At 51.7% G+C, this 17,884-nt stretch overlaps 2 protein-coding genes across 7 annotated transcripts; one reads left to right on the forward strand and one right to left on the reverse strand.

Annotated features, from left to right (window-relative positions):
- The first annotated feature begins 537 nt into the window (after positions 1 to 537).
- OGG1 (8-oxoguanine DNA glycosylase) lies at positions 538 to 15,649 on the forward strand. Of its 5 annotated transcripts, none has more exons than XM_043442601.1 (7): positions 538 to 686; positions 1,445 to 1,552; positions 1,864 to 2,111; positions 2,661 to 2,840; positions 4,838 to 5,019; positions 6,002 to 6,152; positions 6,314 to 6,860. In XM_043442601.1, the coding sequence occupies exons 2-7, from the start codon at positions 1,446 to 1,448 to the stop codon at positions 6,535 to 6,537; spliced, it is 1,092 nt and encodes a 363-aa protein (XP_043298536.1). In that variant the 5' UTR covers positions 538 to 686; position 1,445; the 3' UTR covers positions 6,538 to 6,860. The 5 variants fall into 5 exon arrangements, with proteins under 5 accessions (XP_043298536.1, XP_043298539.1, XP_043298538.1 ...); XM_043442602.1 differs by lacking the exon at positions 538 to 686 and having other exon boundaries at positions 700 to 1,552; positions 6,314 to 6,363; positions 6,582 to 6,860; XM_043442603.1 differs by lacking the exons at positions 538 to 686; positions 6,314 to 6,860 and adding an exon at positions 15,042 to 15,649 and having other exon boundaries at positions 699 to 1,552.
- On the reverse strand, positions 6,853 to 17,818 carry CAMK1 (calcium/calmodulin dependent protein kinase I). Of its 2 annotated transcripts, none has more exons than XM_043442605.1 (12): positions 17,668 to 17,818; positions 15,289 to 15,403; positions 13,189 to 13,320; positions 11,619 to 11,693; positions 11,373 to 11,511; positions 10,432 to 10,558; positions 10,263 to 10,338; positions 9,462 to 9,574; positions 8,830 to 8,908; positions 8,646 to 8,733; positions 7,238 to 7,355; positions 6,853 to 7,131 (listed from the first exon to the last, which is right to left on the reverse strand). In XM_043442605.1, exons 2-12 carry the CDS (start codon positions 15,369 to 15,371, stop codon positions 7,049 to 7,051), a joined length of 1,113 nt encoding a protein of 370 aa, XP_043298540.1. In that variant the 5' UTR covers positions 15,372 to 15,403; positions 17,668 to 17,818; the 3' UTR covers positions 6,853 to 7,048. The 2 variants fall into 2 exon arrangements, with proteins under 2 accessions (XP_043298540.1, XP_043298541.1); XM_043442606.1 differs by lacking the exon at positions 17,668 to 17,818 and adding an exon at positions 17,457 to 17,581.
- Between the last annotated feature and the right edge of the window lie 66 nt (positions 17,819 to 17,884).

Here is a 17,884-nt window from a genome sequence, read left to right on the forward strand (position 1 = left end):
ACTGACTGGAGGAATGCCCTCTTAAGTGCTAGGCATCTGAGGGCTGGTGTCCTACAGAAGAGACAAGCACAGGAAGCAGCCCCAGGGTCTTGCAGCTACTGAGCTGAGATGCTACCAGAAGGTTTACAGCCTTCTGTTAGATACTGTGTGGGAGAGACAGATAAATCAGCTGCCAGTCTGTCCGTTAAGGAATCTGCAGGCTGATCATTCAGATACAATAACCAAGAATCACTATGCTAGAAGGGGAGAAACCGTCCAAATAACAGTTCTTGTCTGTGGTTTTTGTGTCTTTCTCCAGGAGGGAAGAAGTTATATTGCTACATCTTCCCTGGACTAGGCAGCCGGCCCTGGCAACGGGGCTGCCCTGGGGCCACAGAGTTAGTGGTCCCGGGGCCTCTCTGGGTTGCTGGGCGCAGTCCTGGGGGGGCCTATAGAGGCCCCTTTCGGTAGGGCTTTCAGGTGGCTGGTGACGCCAGATGGGACAGTCCGCGCAGAATCCTAGGAGGCAGGCCTCTGATGAGGAAGTCAGTGAGGCCTAAGGTTGTTCGGTGTCGAGGCTCTGGGACAAGCGCTTGGAGGGCGGAAACTCAGAGAGCGAGGGAGTAGGCAGATTCCTCGGGATCCAGACGCTGTAGAGACATCTCGGGCTCGGCTGGCCCGGAGCTGCGATCCGGGCACGATTCTCGGTGAGGGGGATTCAGGGTAGGCAGACTGATGAAAGCGAGGATCAGCCAGAAGAGGCTCGTTGAGAAAGGCCCTAAGGATGCCGGGGGATAGCACTTGGTTCTGCGGGCGGGTAGGCCCTGAGGGATCGCAGGGCTCGGAGGAAATAAGGCGGTGACGACTGTAGCTTGAGGGCGCACTGCGCGTCTTGGCCGCGGAGCGCGGGGATGGGACGCGCCGGCGTGCCGAGGGCAGACAAATCCCACAGAGGAATGGCCAACAGCGGGCAGCGAGCCCAGCGCGCGCCAACCGCTGCAGCGCCTAGAAAGGCCCGCCCACTCGCCGCCACGCCCGAATCTCATTGGCGCCTCCTAACTCTCCGCGGATTGGTTACCTCTGGGTCCAATTAGCCTGGCCTGAGCCCTCCTTCCGGTGAGAGCGGTCTGCCCCCAGAGAAAGCGGAAGAGCGCGTTAGCGCGCGCTTCACAAAGTCCCGGTAGTTTGAGGGACTGGGTGGTGTGCCTAAAGCCTATGAAGTGCGGGAGGGTCGAAACAGAGTGAAAGGGAAGAAGCGTTGAGGGAGCAGGGCCTGCGCGGAGTGGAGAAATTAAATAAAACTGCGGGCCTTAAATTAAGAGGCTAGGATTTGGTGGGTGAGCCCTTGAGAGGCGTGGTCTTTGGGGCGAGGTCTTTTGACAGGTAGAGCCCCTTCCGAGTGAGCCGGCCCATCGCGGGGCGGGGCCTGGCTGGAAATGTCAGTCATCTCCCTTCTGCCGGGTAGCATGAGGCATCGCACTCTAGCCTCCTTCCCGGCCCTATGGGCCTCCATCCCCTGTCCACGCTCTGAACTACGCCTGGACCTGGTTCTGGCTTCTGGACAGTCTTTCCGGTGAGTGACCCTGGCTCTTGGCTCCTCAGCACCGCAGGCCTTGGGTGCAAAGGAACGTTGGGGGTGAAGGAAGGGTACAAAAGAGACCGAAGCACGAGTGATGACCCTGTTAACTCCTTTATAAGGTGGAAATAATTAGCCTGCGCGGTGCTCTTGCGAGGATTACATAATATAATTGATGTAAAAGAAAGCACTTGTGTTTTGCAGTTCGTGAGTCAGTTTTGTATATGGAGCAGTTATAGGATAGGAGGGCCCCAAAGGGTGCAGAAAGGGGCACTGATTGCTAGGCTGCCGTATGCCTGGGGGCGCAGGTGGAGAGAGCAAAGCCCTGCGCACTGGAGTGGCGTGCTGGCCGACCAGGTATGGACCCTGACCCAGAATGAGGAGCATCTTTACTGCACTGTGTACCGAGGGGACAAGGGCAGGGTTGGCAGGCCCACACGGGAAGAGCTAAAGGCCGTGCGACAGTACTTCCAGCTGGATGTCAGCCTTGCTCCACTGTATCAACATTGGAGTTCTGTGGACCCCCACTTTCAAGAGGTGGCTCAGAAATTCAAGGGTGAGTACAGAGCCTGAGGCAGAGGTTGGGTTGCTTGTGATTTGGTTAATGTACTAGGTTTCACCATCTGTAAAATGGGGATTATATCTACCTCAGAATTTTATGAGAATTAAAGATGCTAATACATATAAAGTGCCTAGAATAGTGTCTGACACACAGTAATTATTATTACTACTGTTAATGTCCTGCTGACCACCATAGTGGAGTGATGGGAATATTGAGCCAAATCCTGGCTGTGTGATCTTGGGCTGGTGACATCGTTCATTCTGTAAATGTTACAGAGCATCACCTATGTGACTGGGAATACCACAGTGAACAAAACAAATCCCCAACCTCATAGTGCTTACATTGTGCGTTCTTGTCTGTGGAATGGGATAATAACACGGACCTCACAAGATGCTGCAAAGAATGAGAGCTCCATTGTTACTGTCTTTAATAACGCTGTCCCTCATTGCCCTAGGCTCCCATTGGAGCCTAGGATCTGAGGGTAAGAAGAGCTCACTACCAACAGCAGGTGATTTCTCATTTCCCTACCTTTCTGGTCCCCAGGTGTGCGACTCCTGCAACTGGACCCCATTGAATGCCTTTTCTCCTTCATCTGTTCCTCCAACAACAACATTGCCCGCATCACTGGCATGGTGGAACGGCTCTGCCAGACCTTTGGACCTCGGCTCATCCAGCTTGATGATGTCACCTACCATGGCTTCCCCAGCTTGCAGGCCCTGGCTGGTGAGTAGCTGGGTCCCTGCCTCCAGGCCTTAGGACAGCTTTCAGGGTCTGTTGAGTTCTCCCATAATGCCTTTCTTCCATCTCACAGCTTCCTGCCTTTTTAAATACTGCCCTCATCCAAAACCACCCTGCCTGGTCTGGTCAGCCTCAGTTATACCTCATCTTCCCTGTCCCTGAAATGTCAGCACTTCAGTAGTATGTGCTTTTTGTGCATGAGTTCAATGGCTCATCAGAAGACATCTGTATACAGTGTACAGTAGTTTGGGCTTAAGATACATGTTCTAGAGATCGCCTGCCTGGGTCTGAATTTCCGCTCTGGCACTTGACTTCTGTCTATATGATCTTGAGCTCATTATATAGCCTCTCTGTGCCTCAGGTTCTTAATCCATTGACTGGGATAACAATAGCTCCAACCTGTCAGAGTTTCATGAGGGTTGAGTAAAGGAATGCACACAGTGCACCTAGCATAGTGTTTGGCATATAGGAAGAAAGCAGAAAATTCAAATTGTTATCTCTGCTGTGAACCCAACAATTCTGCATCCCAAAACACACATGTTCTTCATGGGAGCGCTGTGAGGGAAGTAGTTTACAGAGGCAAGTACATCAGTTGGCATTTGTGAGAGCCAGGCTGGAGGAAGTGCTTAGTGCCTGCATGGCAAAGACACAGCCCCCGCTGGAGAAAACAGGATGTCCTGGGTGCTTAGAAAACCCATCTCAGGTCTCAGCTCCCAGCTTAGTAGTCATAATACCTCTGGGAATTCATTCACTTCTCCAAGCTTCTCTTGGAATGGGAATGTGGGTTTGTGGAACGGGGATGACAGTTTCTATCCAGAAGGGTTTAAGGCATGAATAAGGCAGTCATCTGAGCCACCAGGGAAGTCCTGAGTTTCCCTGGTGGCTCAGACTGTAAAGCGTCTGCCTACAATGCGGGAGATCCGGGTTCAATCCCTGGGTTGGGAAGATCCCCTGGAGAAGGAAATGGCAACCCACTCCAGTATTCTTGCCTGAAAAAATCCCATGGACGGAGGAGCCTGGTGGGCTATAGACCATGGGGTTGCAAAGAGTCGGACACGGCTGAGCGACTTCCCTTCCCTAAGGCAGTCATGAGGTAGTGCAGTGCAATGGGTTAAGAGCACCGGCTCGGTGTCCTAGACCTCAGTGCAAGGTCCCATCTCTGTCATGTCCTTTCTTGAGCAAGTTACTTAACCTCCCCTAAGCACTCATTTCCTTCATCTGTAAAGTGGGAAGAACAGTAATATTGTCATCAAGGTCCTTGAGAAAAACATAATAGAAGCTGCTCCTGTTATTATGACTATTATTTTATTTATTTTTTAGATAATTTATCTTTGTCTGCTCCGGGTCTTCATTGCTGTGCATGGGCTTTCTCTAGTTGTGGCAAGCAGGGCCTACTCTTCCCTGGGGTAGTTGAGCTTCTCGTTGCGGTAGCTTCTCTTATTGTGGAGCACAGGCTCTAGGACTCGTGGGCTTCAGTAGCTGCGGCTCTAGAGCACAGGCTCAGTAGTGTGTTACACAGGTTCAGTTGCTCTGTGGCATGTGGGATCTTTCAGGACCAGGGATCGAACCCATGTCCCCTGCATTGGCAGTAGACTGTCAACCACTAGACCACCAGGGTCTAGTGTATTATTTTAGATCATGTGTATGCCCTGTGTATTATTTTAGATCATGAATGTGAATTCACACCCTTTGGAAAGGTTAAAGAACTCAACTGAGGAGTTCCTCCACGACAGCAAGTCCTTCTCAATCCCTGCTCCAGTGCACAGCACATAGTGCTCAGAAACATTTGTAGAGGGGCAGAAGAACCCAGGCTTAACCCTTTCCTTTGTATGTGCAAGTGTCCTAGGGTCTCCCAGAGGATGGCAAGGTAGGAGAAGGGTACTTAGGAAAAGCATACCTGTCGTTTGCAGGGCTCACACACTAGCCTGATGACAGGAAGGATTTGAGAATGTCTGACCCCTGTTCTCCCCACTCCCCCACAGGGCCAGAGGTGGAAGCTGAGCTCAGGAATCTGGGCCTGGGGTACCGTGCCCGCTTTGTGAGTGCCAGTGCCCGAGCCATCCTGGAAGAATGGGGTGGACTTCCCTGGCTGCAGCAGCTGCGCAAGGCCCCCTATGAGGAGGCCCACAAGGCCCTCTGCACTCTGCCTGGAGTAGGCACCAAGGTGAGGCCCAGGGTTGAGGGGGGCGGGTAGAAGCTACTCTAACTACCCATGAAGAGAGTAGCAGAGGAGGAGACAATGCAGTCCTGAGAGCTGGGTGTGGGCTTGGCTTCTGGAGACAGAGTGGGAGGGAGAAAGGATACCAGCAGATGTTTTATTAGAAAAAATGTAGAATGCAGAAAGGGTATAAAAGACATTGCTTTTTGAATGCATTTTTAGAAAGACCATTTGTTCAGGTACATACACACACTGCCTTATGTGTGCAGAAATTTCTGGAAGGAATCACAGGAAACTCAATAGTTGTTACCTTTGGGAAGACAAATAAGATGATGTTTCCAACTTTTTTTTAAACACCATACCATGTGACATGCAAGATCTTAGTTCCCTGACCAGGGATTGAGCCCATTCCCCCTGCATTGGGAGCTCAGAGTCTTAACCACTGGATCACCAGGGAAGCTTTCCACTTTTCATTTTGTTCTTCCCTTAAAATTATATGTACTTACAGAACTTTTTAAAAAAATTTTTTATTAAAGGATAATACACCTTCTTGTTTAATATCAAGAACGGTTAGGTATCAGAAAGATGATTGGAAATTTGGTATTTATTGTTTTCTTTTTTATATTTCTCTGTACTTTAAAAATGAATTTTTATTTAAATTACTCTTTTTAATAGGCTCTGAACTCCAGCCTAATATTAAATCTTGGTTCTGAGTCTCCCTGTCTGTGTAACTTTGTCCAACTCACTTCGCCTTTCAGGACCTGTTTTCTTATCTACAATAAACCTTCTTTTCAGGTTATGATGAAACTGGCACACATAAGATGTTTACCCAGTAGCACTCTCGTCACAGCTGTCTTTTAAATTATTAATAGAAAATATAGTAAGAGTGTCCTCAGAGTGGAGAAGGAAGCATCTGGCTTTGGGACTAGAAGCAGGTTGCTGACTGGACCCTGCCATTCCTCTGTGGCTTACTGTCTGTCTGTCAAAGGTGGCCGACTGCATCTGCCTGATGGCGCTAGACAAACCCCAGGCTGTGCCCGTGGATGTCCACGTGTGGCAGATTGCCCAACGTGACTACAGCTGGCACCCAACCACCAGCCAGGCCAAGGGCCCGAGCCCCCAGGCCAACAAGGAACTGGGTAAGGAGAGAGAGTGGGATGTCAGGGCTGGGATGTGTGGGCTGGGGTGGTAGAAATACACCTCTCCCTAAAACCCCACCCTTGTGGATAGGGAGCACAAGGGGCCATTTAACGTCACCTCACCACTTCTGGTTTAGGTAATTTTTTTTTTTTTGGTTTAGGTAACTTTTTCCGGAACCTGTGGGGACCCTATGCTGGCTGGGCCCAAGCAGTGAGTGGCTTCCCCTCCATCTCCAGTCCAGACCCCATAGGACTTCTCCCTGGCCCTGACCTATTTTCTTCTACCTCCATTGCTGTCCCAGTTGACCCTAAAGGACTCTCTACCCGCCCCAGCCCTGCCACCCATGAACCCTTCCAGCTGCCCACACTGTCCCACCAGTCCTGAGCCCTGCACCCCCCCCACTCAGATGCTCACCCCTCTCGCCCCAGGTACTGTTCAGTGCTGACTTGCGCCAACTCCACCGAGCTGAGGGGCCACCAGCAAAGCGCAGAAGGAGGTGCCCAGGGCCAGAAGGCTAGGGGGGCACGGAGAAAGGGATCCCTGAACACCCCTCCCTCCTGCTCCCTCCTGCCCGCCCCCATCCAGTCTCATGTTGGAGAAGGGACTTCCTGCAACTACCTCAGGGGCCAGGCACCCTCAAATCAAGCAGTTTGCACCAGCATGTGGGGTATAGGTTGTCTGAGGAGACAGAGCTGCCTGTGGTTTTGATCTCTTCCCTTTATTATAAGAAGGAACAATAAAATAGAAATATTTGTATGGAAAATGCAGTGGAGGGGTGGTACAGAAAGGGGTGTGGAGGGGGTGGGCAGGGTACCTCCCCAGTTCAGGGAGGGAGGGGGAGCAGGCCATCCCCAACCCTTCCTGCACAGCAGATCCTGACCCTGGATCCAGGCCTCTAGAGCTGGGGGTGCAGAGAGGGGGACAGTTCTGGGCTGGGCTCCACACAGCAGTCGCGACAGCAGCAGCCAGCCACCGGCCCTACATGGGAAGAGAGAGCGGAGCTGATCACAGGAGCAGACCTCCACTCCAGCCTGGGCCGCTCTCCACGGACCTCCCATGCCCTTGCACTGAGCCCTGTTCTCACCCCCGGCTGCTGGTGCCAGGAGCTCGCCACGGCTCGCTGTCTGTCCCTGCCCCTCCTGGCTGGTGCCCAACTGTAGCTTCCTCATGTGCCTCACCACAGCTGTGGCATTGAAGGCTTGCTGTGGAGAAAGGCAGAAGGGACTTTTAAGACAGTAGGAGATCGTGGGGCAGGGTCTGGCAGTAGAATTCTTAATAGCAGTTCTGTTATTTTCATTCAAGTGATATTGGTTGATCCCTAAAACCCCCTGAAACCTCTACAAGACTTCATTAAATTATATTCAATCATATTATATAGTTACACACACATACACACACAGATATAAAATGTATATATGTAGACATGTATAATTTTTCATATAATTCACATTCACATAATAGTCAACACTTTGTATAGCATTGTGTGTCAGATACTGTTCTAAACACTTAATAGATCATTTAATCTTCCCGAAAGTCTTTGAGGTGGGCACTATTGGTGTCAGCATTGTCAAAGGAGGAAAACAGGCACAGAGGTTAAATGACTTGCCCAGGTGTGTATCATTCTCTGTTCAACCTGTCTACTGATATGTCCGTCAGATTTACCATGTCCTAAATCAAAATCTCTCCCAAAACAAGTTTCTGGCCCCAGGATCTCCATCTGTACCATCATCCACCTTGTCCCCAACCAAAATCTTGGGCGAGCCCTGGACCTCTCCTCCTCTCTCTTCCAGCATCCATTCTAACATCACTTCTTGTCAGTTCGGCCTCCCAAACAACTCCTAGTCCAGTGTTCTCTGTTCCCACTGTCACTGCTCTGATTCAAGCCCTCACTGTCTCCTGACCACATCTCTGCCACAGTCCCCTAAAGGGTCTCCCGGCCTTCACCCTGCCTTTCAGCATCTTGAGAGCCCCTTGTAAAGGTCAAGTTTCAGCTGAAAATCCTTCTGGAGCTCCTCAGCATCCTTAACATCAAGTCAGTGCTCTACTGTGGGACCTGAGCCCCCAGGCAGCCTGGCCCCGACCGGTCTGCAGCCTGGTTTCCTGCCTATAGCCCCTTCAGTCCCGCCAGGCTTAGCACCTGCACTGCCTAAATGGCTGTACTCTCTTCTCCTGGCCCTTTGCACCCTGGTTCCCTCTGCCTCAGACCGTATTCTCCTGTGCTAGGCTAATTCCTACTCCGCTCTCAGGCCTGACCAGTCTGTCAGGCCATGACCACTTTACGCCCCTTCCAGGACCCCATAACTTGGATTATGTCTCCTTGAGAAGCATACACTGTTCTCCCTCTAGTCTTGAAGATCAGGGACCATCACTGGAATAAAGTAGGTGTCACAGCATTGCATGAATGAATGAGACCCTTCAGTAAGCATCCCTGAGCATTTACTGTGTGCCCCACTTGGTGTGAGCTGGAGGCTAAACGGGGGTCGTGGGCTCACCTTCCACTTGCTTTTGGCAAAGTTCTTCTTGATCTGCTCGCTCACCGACTGGTGAATATTCTTATCTAGGGCAGTATCTCCTGCAATCCTAGGACAGGTGTGTGTAGAGGGCTGTCAGTGAAGGGAGAGGCAGGCCTAGGGGACCCAGACCCCATCCTAGCCCGAGGCTTGTGGGATCTCTCACCAGGGGTGCTGCAAGGCCTGCTCACAGGTGAACCTCTTCTCTGGATCCTTCTCCATCAAGTGCCGGATGAAGTCTTTGGCTGAGCCCCCCAGACAAGAGCAAAGACAGCATGGCAGTGCCTGAGAACACCCCCAAGATAGAACCCACCCCCTCAGGTCTGGCCTGGCATCAAAGCCAGATCTGACCATGCACTGTCCCACCCCACCTGTACTCTTTCTCTAAGCCCCCCAACCCAACCCAGCTCTCCAGCTTTCTCCCTTAAGAATAACTTGTTCTTAGAGAAGATTCACACTGACGTGTAAATGATTGATAATGGCTTCACAGCTTTGCCGCCTAACTGGAGGCACAAAAGGACAGATGAAAACATTAATGGTGGTGTTTTAGGTACTAGGAAATCAGTGTGGGGAGGTAGTCTGAAAAATACTATGTCTGACCAGGGGCCAGGCAGAGAAAAGCACCCAGGGTGAGGTGTCTGGTCTTAAATTCAGTGCTTAATCTGGGGCTGGGGAATCTGGTGAAGTGAGGAGATCTTCCCCCCACCCCCCCTCTCCAACCCCCCCCAACCCCCCACCCAAGCAGATGAAGCAGGGACTGGAGGTAGGATCAGGGGAAGAAAGCAAAGCCCCAAATACCAGAGTCAGAGATGTCATCCCAGTAAGGAGAGTCAAACTCGTACTCGGCCTTCAAGATCTGTTCAAAGAGTTTGGCATCATTCTCGTCATAGAAGGGAGGATAACCACAGAGCCTGGGCAGGGAGAAACTCATTCTCATTTCCACTGTCAGTGTACACATTGGCTCCCAGATGGAGCTTTGGTGCAGTGTTGAGCTTCAGACAGGACCCCCAGGAAGGAGTTCCCCTTCTACAAAATGGGGGATCTAGCTCTCTGCCTTGCTCACTCCTGTCTGACCCCACTGGCTTTCTACTCCGTACTGTGCCACCATCTGTCCTTCCTCAGGGCCTTTGCACTTGCTCTGTGCTCTCTCTAAACCACTCTCCCCGAACACTTTGAGTGTCTGGCTCCCTCACTTCATTCTGGATGCCACTCAGGCCACCTCCTCAGAGAGGCTCCTGACCTTATCTAAAACAGCATCCATCCCATCTCCCTACCCTGCTAGATTTTTCTTCACACATGTCTCACCACCTGCCATTATTTTACAGATTTATTTATTTGTTTATTTTCTGTCTCCCCTACTACTAGCATGTCTGCTCCCTGAGGGCAAGCACTTGGTCGCTTTTGTTCTCTGCTCAATCCCCAGTGCTTGGCCACAGTGGCCAGAAACATAGTCTCTACTGAGTGAAATAATACAGCCATTAACTGGTAGAGAGAAATATGGATGGCAGGAAGGAAGAAATGGCACAGAGGAAGAAGAGAGCAAAGGAGGGGAGAGGAGAAGTCTGGAGTCATATCCGTAACATCCACGCCCCTACTCACAGGATATAGGCGATGACCCCAATGGACCAGCAATCCACAGCTTTGCTGTAGGGCTTCTGGGCCAGCACTTCAGGGGCTGTGGAGGGAAGGGGACATGGTATTAACAAATCTCTGCCCTGCAGTTCCCGCTTCTTCTCTGCCCACAGCCCCAGACCAGGGCCCTCCGCACCCACGTATCCTGGGGTCCCGCAGGCCGTGGAGAGCACACTGCCAGGGTCTTCCATCTTGGAGAGGCCAAAGTCAGAGATCATGATCTTGGAGTCTTCATCCAGGCTGTAGTAGAGCAGATTCTCTGGCTTGGAGGGTGGGAGGGAGGGAAGGGAGGGTTGGAAATGGTCAGAGGCTAGCAGAAGCTTCTGCCTCCACAAATACCCCAATGAGCACCCCCAAAAAAGCCACTGTAGTTTGACAGCTGCCATCTTGGCTGGAGGCACAAGAAACTCAAGGAGGTTCTCAAGGAAGCTAGAAGTTCCAAAAAGGACAAGGACCTCGGGGGTATGGGGGGTATCTCCTATAAACCTCAGGTGTGTATTGTGAAGCCCTGAAGAATTTTTGAGCACCTACTATGTGCCAGATCCTGTGCTGTGCTTGATTTCAGTTCATCCTTACCACGTCCCTGCCAGGCCACTGTGAATAATCCCTCTCTACAGATGAGGAAACAGATGCTTTGAGAGGCAAAGTGACTTGCAGTAGGGGATCTATAGTTAGGCAGTGGCTGGGCCAGAATTCAAAGTCAGCTCTGTTTCACCCCAGTGCTCTCCTCCTAGAGCAGAGTGCAATGTACCACCAAACATGCACCTCATCATCATCTCTGAGGTGTAGGGCTTTGGGGGTTGCTGGCTTTCTTCTTTGTGTTGTGCTGTCATCCAAGTTTTCTACAAAGAGCAAGTGGGAGTTTTAGTATCAGAAAAAACCTAAGATGTTACTGGGATAATCACCTTTGTGTTCATCTGAGTGTCAGAACTGGAATGGGCAGGAAGCAGTTTAGGGCTTATGCGGTCAGACAGAAAGGCCAGGCTCAGCAAGGGGTTGAGAGGTACCCAAGGTCACAGAAGTTTGTGGAGGCCCCACCCTTGGGTGCCCTAGCTCCCCACACATCCTCACACCCACCTTGAGGTCTCGGTGTACGATGCCCAGGTCATGCAGGTACTTGACAGCATCCAGCACCTGGAAGATGAGGCGGCTGGCATCCCGCTCCGTGTAGAAGCCTTTTTCCACAATTCGGTCAAACAGCTCACCGCCCGACACCCTGCAGCCAGGGACAGGGCAGTCTGGCCAAGACAGCGGTGGATGCAGAGAGACCAGGGAGGGGGCAGCAGGGACGGGTGTGAGAAGGGCTGACTCAGGGCCACTCACAGCTGCATGATGAGATAGAGGTGTCCCCCACTCTCGTAGATGTCATCCAGGGCTACAATGTTGGGGTGCTTGATCCTGAAAGGAGAAATGAGGTGGTTCAGAGCTGACAGTTCAGCCACCTCCCTACTCATCTTAAGGAAACACTGCCTGCAAACCTGGGCAGGATGAGCCAAAGATCTGGGTCCCAAAGGGAAAAGCTGCTTTACCACGATGTGTTACAGTGTCACGGGAGGCAGCCAAGCATGGAGGTTAACACGGCTCTGACATCGCACAGACCTGAGTCCTCATCTGCCTCTGCCACATGCTGTTGAGGGCAAGTCTTCTCACCTCACAGTGCTGACTGCTATAGGATTTTAACACTTGTCTGGGTTTATAAATCTGCCAGCCTCTCCCATCAGCATGTCACCTCTATAAGACCAGCAGCTTTATCTTGCTGACCACTGTTCCTCCATACCTGGTGCAGACTGCTACTAAGTCACTTCAGTCATGTCCGACTCTGTGCGACCCCAAAGATGGCAGCCCACCAGACTCCCCCATCCCTGGGATTCTCCAGGCAAGAACACTGGAGTGGGTTGCCATTTCCTTCTCCAATGCATGAAAGTGAAAAGTGAAAGGGAAGTCGCTCAGTTGTGTCTGACTCTTAGCAACCCCATGGACTGCAGCCCACCAGGCTCCTCTGTCCATGGGATTTTCCAGGCAAGAGTACTGGAGTGGGGTGCCATTGCCTTCTCCGGGTGCAGACTGAGTGCTCACTAATATTCACAGAATTGAGTATAACCTCTCCAGGCCTCGGTTTTTTTTAATCTGTAATATGAAGCCAGTGATAGTACTTCCCTCCAAGTATTGAGGTGAGGATCACATGAAGAAATGCAGGGAAGAATCTTGGCACAGTGCCTGGCACACAGTAAACACTCTAGAAATGAACCAGTGATGGTGAGTGAGTTTAATGGAAAGCTTGGCTCTGCCACAGACTTGCTGTGTGACCTTAGGCAAGTCCTTTGTCCTCTCTGGGCGTCAGTCTTCCCAACCCAGTGGTGGAAATGATTATTTCGTCCCTGCTTAGTGTGGTGGGAAAGCTCAGGTCAGAGGCTGTAAGTGGAGATTCTAAATGAGCTTTCCAGTGAGAACAGCAGGTTTCCCATCAGCATGAGCAGTTCAGACACCATCTGGTTGTTGTCAGGGCATCAGCAGATGAGTGTTTTTAAACTTGTGAGGTGGTGTAATATGTGGGGCAACTTGAGGTAGGTCTAGAGATAGCATCAGCAGAAATACATGGGTTCAAGACATGTTCAAGGATTGACCTTTAGATCTAACTGGACATTAAACCATTGTAAAGAAGCAGTGGCATCTTAATTACATCTGTCATGTTTGCTCTCGTGCCAGGCACTTGAAGTAAAGGACCTCTAATGCTCCCCCCATCCAACCAAGTGGAGATAATTACCCCCATTTACAAATGAGCAGTTTGAGGCTCAGAGAGGTTAGGTGATTTGCCCAAAGCAGAGAGAGGAGGCGAGTGGGACAGTTCAAGACAGGGTTGACCCAGGGCAGGGACAGAATATGCTCCACGCACTTGTGTAGGACAGCGATCTCGTTCTCCATGCTGCCCTCCTTGCCCTCCAGAGCCTTCTTGGCGATACATTTGATGGCCACCAGCTTCTGAGTCCTCTTATCTTCTGCCAGGATGACCTCGGAGAAGGCTCCTCTGCAGGGAGAGGGGATTCATGAGATGGAGAATCGGAACCTCAGCTTCCCTCCAGCCTCTCCATCCCCCTATGGGTTTCGTGACCATCCCCAGGACAAGGAGGTGGAACGAGCCTCCCTCTATCACCCATTCACCTCTCTGGTGCCAGAGGTGCCCCAGCCTAGCCAATGAGAGTTGTCTATCCCCTGGCCACAGTAACTGGGTCCTGTGATGTAAGCCAGGTTACTGGCACTTTGAGAATGAGGTGTTCTTTCCTGCTAAGTTGGTAGGATGTAAGCCTGGAGCTAGTGGTAGTCATCTTTGCCACCACTTGGGAAGAGAATGAAGCCAACACAAAGGAAATCAGAGCTAAGAAACAGTCAAAGACAGTTTCCTGATAACATCATGTGAGCCCCTGTACCCCATACCTGAAGTTTACCCCCTAGGCTTTTTGATTATGTGCATGACTGATTCATTCCTTTTTCTGCAAAAACCCAATTTGAGTCATGGCTTATTTAACACCCTTTAGAACCATGAAGAACATCAGCATCACCTGGTAGCTTTCCAGAACTGTGGAATCTTGGGCCCCACCTTAGACTTACTAAAATCAGAAGCGGCATTTTAACCAGATCCAATATTTAGGCCACCTGATGGGTAGAGCCAACTCACTGGAGAAGACCCTGATGCTGGGAAGAATTGAAGGCAAAAGGAGAAAGGGGCAGCAGAGGATGAGATGGTTCAACAACATCACCAACTCAATGGAGATGAATTTGAGCAAACTCCAGGAGATAGTGGAGGACAGAGGAGCCTGGCAGGCTACACACAGTCCATAGGATCACAAAGAATTGGACATAGAGACTGAACAACAGGTGATGTGTATGCTCACTGAAGTTTGAGAAGCAGTGCTTTCAAAGAGACTTAGGAGCGTACTCATTTTCACTAAAGTTCACTGGTTAACGAATGAGTGTTGACTAGTGCTCTCTAAAACTATTTGCTTTTCCTGGGACAAGAAGTCATAGTCAATGAACAGCATCTCATGGTGAAAACTCAATCATCAGACTAACTAGTGACTATGACAGCCTCATTGCTGGCTTCAGTCTTGTCCCTCTTCAATGTACCCTCTCTACTGTGGCCAGAATGACCATCCGGAATTGCAAATCTGCCACAAAGTCTTAAATGTTATCCTGTGGCTCATGAGATTAATTCCAGCCTCTATAGCTTGGCTTTGAGGCCTTACCTGACCTGTTCCTCTCTTTTCCTCAGTGTCTTCCACTCCTCCCCCCAGCCTCTGATTATAAGCTCCACCAGACTCTGTCTCTTTCCACACATAACATACCTCTGAGCCTTTGTTTATGCTATTCCTCCTGCCTGGAATGCCTTCTCCCAGTCTGACAAGTACTCTCCTACCCATCCTTCAATCCCCAGCTCTAATGCCCCCTTCTCTAGAAAGTTATTCCCCACACAGAAGCCACTGCTCTCTGGGTTCAACAAAGTCCTCATTTGCGAACTTCGCTAGAACACAGCACACACCCGGTTGTCATTTTCCGTGAGCCTGTCTCCCTCATATGTTTGGGATCAACTTGAGGGGCAAAGATCAGGTTTGAGTTATTTCTGGATTCTCACCATGGAGAACAGAGCCATGCCCAGCTTCAGTTCCAAAACCTAGGCCAGAACCCCCAGTTCTTGGCAGTCAGTTTAAAAAACTGGCTCCTTCATTCTCGCCTACTTTCTTCTTGTCACAGGGACCCAGAGCAAGAGCAGCCTCTGTTCTACCCCGTCAGCCAGAAGTGAAAACTCCGGGCCACTCGGGCCATACAAGGCCACCACAGAGCCTGGGCTGTAGGAAACAGGAAGCAGAGATCAAGTGGCCAGAGGAAGCACCACCCTGGACCCAGCCTCCCCAGCCAGCCAGGCCCAGAGTGAGGACCTTCGCCACCCCACCCCCAGCTCAGGGACAGCTCCCCCTTCTCTCCTGCCTCCGAGACTCACGTTCCCAGAACATCGCGGAAGTCGTAAATGTCTCTAATGTCCTCCGCCTGCTTCCAGCTGGGGCCTTCCACTGCCCCTGGCATGGCCCACTGCCCCCTGGCCACAGCCAGGGCTCCTGGGAAAGGGAACGGAAGAAGACTCAGCAGGGCTCAGACTTCCTTGTGGGAACTTAGTGAGGGCCCCATTGAGCACACATGTATTCATTCCTTGATTTACTCATTTGACAAAATCATCCAACATTCATTCACAGGCCATGGGTTCATTCAGCAACATCCATTCATTATATCCTTAAGCCTAGAGGAAAATCCTTCAGGTGGCAGCAAAATTCTTTGTTCAGTAAAGTCACTCATTCATTCATTCAGCTCACCTCCCAATTTCTCCCTCTCTAAATCCAAACAGACGAGGGGACACTGAACTCTAAGAGGACACCAAAGAAGACCCCAGAACAATTTGTAGAGACACACAGCCCCGGAGGATCCCCCTGTCCCCAGAACTAGCGATGTCACTGCCCCACCCCGGGAATTGCTGGAGTGTCTCCTCTCCCTCCTCCTCCCTTGCCAAGCCTCTCGGAAATCAGGTTTCCGGCAGCCTGGGCTTCCAGCAGTATCTCAGCCACGTTTTTAAATAGCTCCTTCTGCACTGTTGCCACAGCAACAGCAGGCACAGCTGGAGCTACCCAGGCCTCCTGTTACCCCTCTCCGTCCTGACTCCCCATCTGGGTCCCAGTAGCCTGAGAAAGGGTCCCCCGCAACCTGTCCCCTACTGGCTTCATCTCACCCTGATCAGCCTATACTTTTACTCTGCTGAGACCTCTGTCACAACCAGCAGTAGCGGGTGAGCACTCTCTCCCCAGTTATCAGACGGAGAATGGGGAGCTGAAGTTGAAGATAGATAGGATTTGGTTGGAGATGGATAGCTGCCCAATGAGGCCCCAGCTAAGCTCACTGAAAGCAAAAGCCTTGGAGGGCACTGCAGCCAGACTAGGACCCATCCAGAAAACACAGCCTCTCAATCCCATCATAAGCCCACGGAAAGGGAGGTCAAAACAGCCCAGTGTGCTGTGTGACCTCAGGGAGGGCACTTTCCTTCTCTGTTTCTTCTGCTGGAAAAAGAGGGGAAGGTGCCCTAACTAGAGCCCATGGTGTGAGATTCCACTCTTTGGATGGGACTTCGTTCCCGGGGGGCCTGACCACCCATCCCAGGGGCAGAAACTTCTAGGAAAGGAGACTTGATGGTAAGCTCCAGAGGGCAGAATTTTAAAATCCATCTGGAGGCCTGGTGAAAAAAAGAAAACCTCACAGTTCCACACATATCCCTGCACCAAGACCCACCCACAACCCTGAAACCAGACGCCTGCCCCCAGATCCGCACACTCCATCTCCAGATGAGTCTCTGATCACACATGTACACCCAGACATCAGCCCACATCAACTCACTCCCCCAGACACCCTCACACCCAGACATCTCTCCCACACCCCAAAACACATCCACACACACCAGGACAAGATGACACCAGACAGAACAGATACACACACACATACCTACCTCACCTGTATACCAGATCCTGGATTCCTCACACCTGTCACCCTGTAGCTCGTGTACACCCCGTTCAGTGGCTCAAATCATGTCTGAGTCTTGTGACCCCATGGACTGTAGCCCACCAGGCTCCTCTCTCCATGGGATTTCCCAGGCAAGAATACTTGAGTGGGTTGCCATTTCCTTCTCCAGGGGATCTTTCCCACCCAGGGATTGAGCCTGTGTCTCCTGCTTGGCAGGAGAATTCTTTACCACTAAGCCACCACAGAAGCCCTCCTATACACCCTAGAAGCTCTTAAACTCCAAATCCTTATACATCTAACTCCAAACATCCTCAGGACACAACTATATACCCCCCAACTCTGACTTACTATCCTTTGAGCCAGACCCCAGCACACACAACAGTTGGATATAGTCTGCAACAAGAACACGGATTCCCAGACATCCCCACCCAGACGGATACCCTTACACACCAACATGCCTGCAACTTCACATTTGATCCACTTGCCTGTGCTAAGACATTCGCACACCCCTAAACGGCTGCCACACATCTATACCTCCAAATGCTCAGTCCTTCCACAATCAGGCCCAGCTGAAGCTGAAGGCAGACACACACACACATCCCTCCTCACCTTCCTCTTTCACCCGCTCAGTTTCCCACTGGCCACCTGGCACCTGCTGGGCCTGGGACAGAGCTGGGAGAGAAAGGCCCTACCCTGCCCAAGTAGAGTCCAGCACGCCCAGGCACCCCCTCCCATCCTGGGGAGAAGGTACCCAGAGGATGGGGGGTCCCGCCGCCCTCCGGCGCCCACGGTCGTGGGCGGGTCGGCTCCCGGGCGGTACCTGCGGCTGCCCCGCCGCGGGGTTGGCTGGGAGGCCCGACTTGGCTGGGGCCGAGCTCCGGCCGCCGTCCGCCGCTGCTGCGCGCCTGGCCCGCCAGCCCGCTCTCTCGCTGGGGCTCGGTTCGGGCTCCGCTGGCTCCCTCCGCCCGCCTGCGGCTCTGATGTCAGTGGAGGAGGAGCCTGCGGCGGAGGGACTGGGGAGGTGAGGCCCCGCTCCG

Source organism: Cervus canadensis, chromosome 22, assembly GCF_019320065.1.
Source record: "Cervus canadensis isolate Bull #8, Minnesota chromosome 22, ASM1932006v1, whole genome shotgun sequence".
NCBI classification, from domain to species: domain Eukaryota; kingdom Metazoa; phylum Chordata; class Mammalia; order Artiodactyla; family Cervidae; genus Cervus; species Cervus canadensis.